At 29.3% G+C, this 10,327-nt stretch overlaps 1 protein-coding gene across 2 annotated transcripts; it reads left to right on the forward strand.

Moving 5' to 3' along the window:
• Window positions 1-1,713: 1,713 nt before the first annotated feature.
• Window positions 1,714-7,760, forward strand: LOC128163415 (uncharacterized). 2 transcript variants are annotated; one of them, XM_052827023.1, is made up of 5 exons: window positions 1,714-1,867; window positions 4,457-4,568; window positions 5,364-5,436; window positions 6,462-6,606; window positions 7,506-7,760. In XM_052827023.1, the coding sequence occupies exons 2-5, from the start codon at window positions 4,505-4,507 to the stop codon at window positions 7,566-7,568; spliced, it is 345 nt and encodes a 114-aa protein (XP_052682983.1). In that variant the 5' UTR covers window positions 1,714-1,867; window positions 4,457-4,504; the 3' UTR covers window positions 7,569-7,760. The 2 variants fall into 2 exon arrangements, with proteins under 2 accessions (XP_052682983.1, XP_052682982.1); XM_052827022.1 differs by lacking the exon at window positions 1,714-1,867 and adding an exon at window positions 3,942-4,093.
• Window positions 7,761-10,327: the final 2,567 nt, after the last annotated feature.

The following is a 10,327-nucleotide window of genomic DNA, read 5'->3' on the forward strand; positions in this document are numbered from 1 at the left end:
TACATAAATAGTGAGTTGTAGAGATGCAACAATTTATAAGTATCTTAATTATGATTATCTATATCTAGTTATACACGTGTAGTTAATTGTACTATGAGGATAATTAGTAAACTGAATATATATATATGAATTTTGCCTTTAAAAACACAATAAGACCTTATTAGCATCTTAAGAAGTACACTTTAAATGATAATTTAAAAAAAGGAAACCACATGAAATATATAAAGTCAATAGATTATATTCTGAAACATCTAAAATGTTTCTCTTTTTTAATAATTTAGTTTTTCTCTTCCCTGTAAAGATCAAAACGTAAACCATGGTTACTAAGTTTGGCTTCATGCATTTATTTCGAAAAGCAAATGGTTTTGAAAACGACTTTTACAACAATGATGTCTTGCCGACTAAATCGAACGATAAAACTAATTAATCTTTGCTACTTTATCACTTCTAAATTACTTTAATTTAAAAATGTGATTTATAGTTGTTTATCATGATAATGTTTTGACCTGAGATTTGACAAATCTAATAATGTAATATGTACGTCGCTTTTACTAATAACATTAGATCTCACGTACGACCTCACTCCTGTATATCTCATTTTGAGAGCAATTTTAGCTTTAGAATTTTTTTAACGTTTACGTCTCTACAGTCTATTGTAGCTTTGTCATTCTCATACTATAATGTATGTTATCTATACACAACCTTGTCGATTATAAATGAAACAAGTGAACAAAAAAACCCACTTGGCATACAAATAAAAATGTTCTTAACGTGTCATTATCATGATGTATAGTACAGACCTAAACCCATGTGTCGTTCCAATAACTCTTTATCCCAATACAATTCTGCAATATTCATCTTTCAACGCCATGCAACATAGCTCAGTGCATTTCCGATGCATCAGACTGATTAAAAACCTGGTGTAATAAATACAGAATTACGCAGTCCGTTTATTTATAGTGTGATTTCAGTTTTCAGCAGTTTAAAAATTATCCTTTTAAAAACATTTTTTGCAAAAGAAGCAATTGTTAAGCCAAAAATATATAAATATGTTTATAATCATTTTTTGCTGTTGCAAAAAAGAAAAAAAAAAAAAAAAAGAAAAAAAAATACACTCTACTTCTATTGTTAAAAGAGGTCAAGTTTATAACTGTTTAAATTAACTTTTAAAAAAGGACTATCAAAAATCAATGGCCACATTCGTTTTAAATCGGCAACTGCCAAAAAACTGTTCTGTAATTCAGAGAAACAGATTAAAATGATAATGATAATCTAATTCTTTGTACACTTTATGCATATATGACTTCGTGTCAAAATGGGTGAGAATGTATATAACTTTGCTGTAATTTTATTGACTATGAATATGAAAAATAACACGGCGTAATATATGCTAATTATTTTAAATTCCTTTCGTCTGGAATAAAATAATTTGTTTTTATCAAAGAAAAAAAGCCATACAATTTCTCCGAGGATATTCATTATTATTTTCACAAAAAAGACATAAATAATTTGAAACGTTTAAGAAGGGAAGTTTGACTTAATTGCACCTGAGAACGGGTTGTGTGGGATATTTTTTAACCTATTGCGATATCATCACAAGACACAGCGTTTGGATCACGGGATAATCACAAGATTTCACCTACACTTGCTTGCGTTAGAGATTCAAGGTCACAACACGGGAACCGCCATGTCAATTTCCGTACGACAGCTGTTTGTTTTCACCTGATTAAATTCCTGTAATATATTTATATATCACAAACAAAAGCATGTCGAGACTGTATTTCGTTCCTAAGGATTGAAAAAAAAAATGGTATTTCTTTAGCTGGATTTGGATGGCTTACTTAAATGCTATCTTTCGAAACTAAACGTAAGACATTTTATCTTCACTGTTCATGCATATGAAATCAACTGATTCGACATTCATTTGCAAATTAAATAGTATACGTTTTGTCGTTTATAAAATATCAACTTTGAAATAACTACTCCGACAAGAAAGTTAACTTTATTTAGTATTTATTTTGTGCTTTTAATCTTTTGAATGTGTATACCTTCCTTTATTTCGTATAGAGAAATTGTTGATTAATTTTGATTATTGAATCAATATGGAAGCAAATTCGTTAACTGAATAAATATTGATAAATCGAAAAAAAAATCATTTACTGGAAAAATAACATCTGTTTCGTTTTTGATTTAACACTCATTATTAAATGAAACTAACTCATTTAAAAAAAGAAAGAATATAATACTTTCTAAAAGAAGTAAATGATATTGACGTATGGTTTATCAAAAGTTTACTTCGTCTAGTTTGTTTAAATATAAGATCCATTTTTCAAATTCTAAGTTAAGTTTTTTGTTTTGGATTTTTAATATGCAACTCAAGAAAATTTTTAAAATAATGTGAATCATTTATAAAATAAAGAATACAATCACTACATCCCCTTCCTTATGTGTCTTATCCATCCAAAAAATGTGAATAAATATCAAGTTAGCAAATTCAATTTATTGAATAACACAAAAAAAACAACAGAAAAAAATAAATAAATTCCGATCTAACATTTACGATAGTTTCTTATTTAAAACTAGTCAAAGATTTGTATTTTTTGGATTGTAATACAGAACTGTTGTATATCAAATTAACATCAGATCTTTACATTAATCATCTTGAAATATTTGCATCATCATAAATCTGTCTAATTAACGCCAAGGATTATTTCAACATTAGATATGTCGTTTGAATATTTATGTAATTGCTAATTGGTGTCTCAAGTCTTTTAAAACGAAAGGAAAGAAGTGGGTCCTAGAATGTTCATGCACGGTTATAAACGATAAAAAGGACAAAGTATATTGCACGAACTAATCTGTTATCATAAATCTTTAATACATAGAAAAGGTAAAAGTTACTCCACAGGTATGATAAATTATTTCAGAAAGTCAAATTTCTAATGCGTATGTTCATCCGATGATAAAAACTATACTAATGACTATTTTCATTTTCTCTTCATTGTCATGTGAATAAACAAAGGAAAATGAAAATGAACAAATAAAAAAATATCAAATTCACTTCATTCTAACAACGCATTTAATCAGAGCTTTCATTTGGACAACACAGAGAAGGGTAATACTGAACAGCGAGTTGACTGAAATTCTACGCTCAAAGGCTAGACATGGGGTAGACCGTTATTTTTTTTTTTTTTGTTGGGACAGGATAAATACATTTATCAAACTAAAATTTAATACCTCTGATTTGTATTACAAAATCAAATAGGAAACCTACCAGACCGATTAATCATTTAAATGATTAAATAATTGACACACAATTGGCATGCATCGGGATGGAAAACATCAATCAATTCTTTTTTTTTCCTTCCAAAATATTTCAAACTTCAACCAAATATATCAATAGATAAATCGTTTGAGAACTTATGATAGACTGTTTAAGTTTGATGAATAACTTTATATGAATTTTAATATCAATTCCTTTGGAAAAAAATAAAACCATTCCATTTGAAATACCGGTATCAACCGTCAATGATTAATGGAAATATTTTCGCCTTTTACGCCTAGTCGAGAATATCAAATGATGCTAATAACATAGAACTTCCCGACTGAATTGAGATTGTTTCAAAGAAGTACTGAATATGGTCGAAATGATTTATTAATGTATTGGTTTCATTGAAAAAAAATCTCCGACCTGATTTCAAAGTTATTTAGCTTTTTAACCTCTTGGATCAGATATATTTTTTAATTAACATGAAAAAAAAAGGTCAGAAGCAATGGTAAATTTTGTTTATGTATTATCAATGTAATCTTCCTACGACTGGTTTAAATCATCATTTACTTTGAGTGATAACATAATGACATGCGCGATTCACATGTACATTAGCATGCAGCTGTCACTTATCTGGATCTAATAAAAGGCTAATTTATTCAAGACCACTCAGAAAGGTTTATCATGATCATGTGCGAGCTGCGCGCGACGCGCCATAGTGATGTATGCCTTGTTTCCATAGACTTTGATGAATTTAAACATTACGATCATTATTTGCGTTGCATTTCAAAGTTTGGTCTATACCTGAGTAGCGACATTTTACTGGTAGGCAGAGAATTTGTCGATTTACTTTTCTTTTGTCTTATAATACAAATTTTAATATATGTCATATTTTTACAAATAAATAAAACGTAATGTAAAACATCAATACTTACTGAAAAAAAATAGTAAATAAATCTTCTAAAATTGATAGCTTGAAGTTTTAGTTGATGTATTAATTTACTAAATAGTTTATTCGATTTTTCGCTTAATGTGATTTCTTAAAACTGCCATTTGGTTTATTGGATTTGGTTTTTAATAAAATGAAGAATTATAAACAGAAACGGACACATCTATCTTTGGAATTTTTGTTTTTTTTATCTACGTTGAGGCGAATAATCTGTCTAGTAAAGCTATACTTCTATGCAGATATGGAATATCAATAGCCGTTGAGTGTATTGTTAAAAATTGAAGCAGATGAAGAAGCTAGCGTTACCTAAGATGAATTTGTACTACAGAAGAAAAATGAAGAGAAAAAAAGGTATAGACTTGACTGAATGTCCTTTGTTTTTACATTCAGTCATTTTTAATCTTGTAGAAATTAATGATGAGAAATAGTTTTATATAATTATATAATTAATATACATAGATATAGATATAGATATATATAAAACACAAAATTGATGTCCAAAATCTATTGGAAAACTCCTTTTTTAAAATAAAATTATTGATGTTTGCGTTTTAAAGGGTCTTTGACGGGTTTTGAGCTTAAAGTTTTAGAATTCATTTTGCTATTTTTAATTTTTTAAATGCTAAATATGGATTTGTAAAAATTTGAAAGTCAAAGTTTGAGTTATAAGCAAGATAAATTTTTGTTTTGTAAACAAATCACTAACCTCGTCACTGTTTTCATATGTTTTATTGATTTAAGTTTCAAATAGATATTGCTTTCTCCTATTGATAAAATTAATTATGAACATATGATTTACTTTACCCTTGTTTGCCATAAGTCATTTTGTCAAAGAAATGGTTAATTCCATGCTTTCCATTATTTGCAAACAAATATAAGATTCGAGCTATGTTTACATAACAACGATTTCTATTCTCTGTATCTCACTTTTAACATGACTTCTTATAGTAAAAAAATCGTCAATCATTCGAAATGCGAAATTTAACCATTGTATACATAAAAATTAAAAAATAAAATTTTAATCTAAGATCGTGCCGTAGTCCCTTTAATGCACATAAAGAGATCGAGTAAGATCCTAAAAGAACAAAGAATGTATTATTGCTATATATATATATAAAGGGTCATTTTTTGTATTTTGCTCAATAGCAAGAAAGAGCGGAAACGTAAGGCACCGAAGCTCAGACAATGGGGACCATGCATTGCCCGACAGCAATTCATTGTAAGTAAATCATTATTTTTATAATGTACATTTTAGGAAAGACAAGTGTAATACAAAAAATGATTTCTGAGATATACAGAGTTTATATCTAAATAATAAATACACAAATTTTATGGTGCAAAAATAAAACTATTGGCTGGATAAAGTTTGATAGAACGGTAAAGATTGTATAATCTATAAATTTTGTACAGGAAATCTCAGTCGTTCCATTTCAAGATATTGATATAGATATATTCAAATAAAAGTTAAGGATAGTTTCAAATTGTGTAATTTCTTCCAAACTAAACAATAAAATTACCTATAACTTTGTTTTTTCTTCTATCTTTTATTGTCTTATAGCTTTGCGCAATGGCTTCAAGTTTAAAAAAAACATTTCCATTGTCAAATATTGTACAGTTTGAAAATTTTAAGCAATTATTACTTTTAAATAAGGCGTAGTTTTATTTTTATCAATTTCAATATCGCAAGGTGCCATTTACCACATAAAACATTCTGTTTCCATGAAGCATTAAAAAACTGCAGATTCATACGAATATTTATATATAGTAAAATTTGTCATCTCTTTTGACTAGGCGTAAAAGATTGTTTAATAGAACTGATTTCATTTGGTTTAAAAAAAATGTCTCCTTTTCACAAATACAGAGTAATTGGGCGGATACACACTAAATACAGGTATAAACACAATTATCGCAGTTGATACATATAACTTTTTTAGATATCTCATGGTAAGAAAGGACACCTTTGATTTTTATTTTCTATTCAAATCCATACAAAGTCTATTTTACTGTGATCAAAAATGTATTTGATTTTGTTTTCATAGGCTTTTCATAGACCGAACAACTATGAATAGTGAATAGTTTTCAATTTGAATGTGAAATGCACCTTGCATTTAAGCATAATTATGTTTATAGTTCAATGTGACATATAATTTTTTAAAAAATCAACATCAAAAGTTGTATTTCTCGGCTATTTGCGTTATATGATCTTAAGTTGAACATGTGTTTATCTTCGATTTTTCCCATCAGAACAAGTCCACAGAGAGTAACGATAGACGACTGGATACAAAACATTAAGGACAGCAGAGAGGAAAATACCAGGCGTGTGTCAGAGATAGAGAAAAATCACCAAAAGATTCTTCTAATGCATCAATACATAGATCAGAGGATCACGGCAAGTACTCTTTAGAGGGTTCGATGGTCGTGCATCTTTAGACTGTATTGATCTCCTTTTGAAGAAGAGCTCTTATCAAATAAAATATACAACATGACTATTTATTTGATAAAATGAAATATATCGGAAAGGACACTTTTACAAATATATAAAGAATGCTTAAATTTAAAAAAAAGGTTAACTTTAAAGGAATTTTTAATTAAAATAATAGTTAAAAGACAAGTTCTACCATATCATAAAATTCTAGGTAAGTATGATAATTACATGTATTTTGTTGACAATCAAGCCTCCTTAATGATTAACACTTACAATATCTAGTCCTAAGTCGGTACTTAAACTGGCATCTTTTAGTCCACACAAGAGAAAAAGTGGAAAATTTATCTTATATATTAGAGATAAAAACAATGCCTGGTGTGTTGACTACTTGCAACTGTATGACATAAATTTGATTTCTGGCATGACTGCCTTTGAAAAACAGTAAAGTCATGGAATCCTCCAACTAACGAAACACATGTGAAATTGATTCCAGTAAATGTTTCATGTTGAAACACACACGCACGCACGCACACAGGAACTTTCGTACAACTAAATAAGGATGTATAGTTAATGCATTACATATCAGGTCTCCACTAAAACTTTTGATATACATTTTTTAACAATTCACCAATTTTAAGTAGCAAGAAATATTTAAGTTTTTAAATTTCAATATGTCATACTAAGCTCTTCTTCCCCAGGAGATTATTATGGTCTAAAAATGACAACGACCACCAAGCGCTGTTAATATTTTGTATGTACGGTAATTACACATGCTACGTATTTAAGAATATTTCATTATAATTAGCTTTATAGTTTATCCTTAAAAAGTGTAAATGTACAGTATTTTGTACCTTACATTCCAGGCTTTAGAGCGCCACTTTGAAGTTTGTACAAGTGATCTATCGGATTCAGAGGAAGAATCTTAATTGGACTTTGCACTGGTTTACGCACGTGATAAATATGTGCATTTACAGATAAAAGATGCATGCTTGCTTTGGAATTCAATAATCCCTAGGCATATCATCTTCAACAACAAATGGTATTGTGTGAATTTGTTTTTGTTTCTTTGTGTTTTATAAGAAAAATAAATAAAACCTTTTGAAGGATTGTTAAATTGAGTTTGTGTTGACACTTCATTCGTAGATAAGCAATTTCACGGATTTCTGCCCATGAAAAGGGTACACAATTCACAATGCATATATGGACCACACGCTGTTTGTTTACTAATCATTATACATGCACTGAATCAAAATGAAAAATCCCTTATATGAATTAGATAAACTAATAATTAATAATGTCCTTATTTTGAAAAAAAAAATGATGCAAACTGCTCTATATGAATAAACAAGGTTAGATATTATACTGAAATAATACCTTGATTAGCATGATTACTGCTTAAATGCTGGCAGCTAGTGCCACGGTCCTCGTCCTAAAAACGTTAAAGAAAAGGGACAATTCAAACTGTCATAAAAAAAATATTTAAACCTGCACAAGATAAACCTCAAGTACATCTAGGTCTTTAAAATTTCTATTTTGGTAGTTTGACATTTACACAGCCGCGCTTGTTATTGAGAATTTATTCGTATATGGATTGAAAAATCGATTCTTAAACTGAAAAGATAGATTTGACTTTTCATCGGTACATTGACTTTCTTCAAATTATATGTGATTTAAATCACCCAATGGATTTAGACTGCATAACTTGCTACTTATTCATTATTCGAACAGGAAAAGAAACTTCTCATTTTAAAATATTTAACAAAGCGATTCAGTTAACGTTATTTTTTTGTTTAATAGATAAGTAAACATGATATTGACCTAATGTAAATTCTTTGATGTGTTAATGAACATGCTCAAGTCCACAATAAACGTTGATAACCTACAAATATACATAAATATATCACAATTTTCCCCTTCATTGAAGAACTTTTGTTACTCGTAATTACATGTATCAATAGATAATTAAATCGTAGAATACCGCAGAAAGTTCCATTTCATATTAATGGACAGTACTTGTGTTTAGTTTCAGTATTCCTAAAACATGCTCTTTGGTAATGTATAATAAGCTTTCAGGGGGATGGATGATATGACTTATTAGATGAATAAGGAATCATTATTTGAGTATTATGAGGTGATAATTTCGGTCGGGGCGTGGTCAAATCAAATAAAGCCCGAAATGCGTTATGATCGATATGACCACGCTCCGACCGAAATTATCACCTCATAGAATTCAAAGAATGAATCCTTATTACTTATATTAGTATTTTGTCCAATGCGAACAATTTAAACAACATTATTTAAAACCACTTTTTTATGTGGCCCATGCTATATGTATTACTACGCGGTGCAGCCAATACCGTTTCTCGGTTATGCTTTAAAATTGATTCGTAATGTTATCACAGACAAAGACAGTTGAAAATGTAAATATTTTTAGACTATATTAATTACCTTGGAAAAAAGGACTCTTTATAAAGACTAAAATATTAAGTATTTAATAGAACATGAAGATTTTTTCTTTCATAGATAAAAGATTACTGGTACTGTACCAGTTAATCGGCTTAGACCAGTTATCGGCTAAACTGAGGGTTGGGGTCTATAACACGCGAATATCCGAGATTTTTTAATTCAATCATCTGTTTCTAATAAAGAAAAGTAAGTTTGCTTGAAAACTTTCTTCAATATGTTTTCAACATGAGCTTAACAATCATTGTTTACCGCTGATAAATATCTTTGCACTTTCAGCTGTGGGGGAAGTGACGTAATAAGTTAAATTAGACTATTACCTCTTTGTGATACGTAATTATATCCCTTCATTGATTTGACATATAATATCAATAGAGAAAACATTTATAAAGAAAAGGAACTCCTTAAATTCCGAGAGATTCATGGTGCAGTTGAACGCCTGATTGTATAATTATGCATTTGTATTACCGTATGATGATAAAAGAATAATTCTATGAGTTTAATTTATGTATAATAACCCCTACGACCTACAGGCTGACCCTGCAAAGAATCTAATTCAATCAACACTTTGCAGAATATAAAATCAACATGTACAAGGATTTTACTATGTTATTATCACGAATCCGATAACTGGTACAGTAAATCATAAAACCAAGGCAAATTCGGGGCTTGCTAAAAAGCACGGAAACAATATGTTTTGGGTTCTAAATGATGATATCATCGAACCGATGGATAAATAAAGAGTTCACAATTTAAAGTATGAAAAGTTTTATTTCAATATATCAAGAAATAAGGAAACACGAAAAGAAAACGTAAAATTATAGCCGATAAACTGGTACAGTGCCAGTATGGCCAAAAAAAAATAAATAATAATCATATTTACAATCTAAAAGGTTATCTGCCGACCACCCAGTAAGTAAGTTTACATGTCCTTATTGTCACCAGCTGTGACCCGTTTTATTTTCCGCGATTCAGAACAATGGTAGGTATCGGCGACATTCCAGGGAAGCTAACGAGAATGATTTCCGAATGCTTCACCTTGAAATTATCGCCATTTTTATGCACAAAGGTCTCACATGATGGTTGACCCTTCCTTGCTATACTATGATTGATAGTGACAGATCTGTCAAATATTCTTTGTGTATATACAAGACGGATTTTTTAAAAATTTCTTTCATCAAATGTATTACACTCCCATAAGCTAGACCCCATAAATTATTAA

The sequence above is a fragment of the Crassostrea angulata genome, chromosome 9 (genome assembly GCF_025612915.1).
Source record: "Crassostrea angulata isolate pt1a10 chromosome 9, ASM2561291v2, whole genome shotgun sequence".
In the NCBI taxonomy this organism is placed as follows: Eukaryota; Metazoa; Mollusca; class Bivalvia; order Ostreida; family Ostreidae; genus Magallana; species Magallana angulata.

Excerpts from the sequence above, each read along its gene's own strand:
- LOC128163415 (XM_052827023.1), top strand. The coding sequence starts at position 4,505 with ATGAAGAAGCTAGCGTTACCTAAGATGAATTTGTACTACAGAAGAAAA. Across the intron at positions 4,569-5,363 it reads AAAAATGAAGAGAAAAAAAG|CAAGAAAGAGCGGAAACGTA; the intron begins GTATAGACTTGA and ends TTTGCTCAATAG. Across the intron at positions 5,437-6,461 it reads TTGCCCGACAGCAATTCATT|AACAAGTCCACAGAGAGTAA; the intron begins GTAAGTAAATCA and ends TTTTCCCATCAG.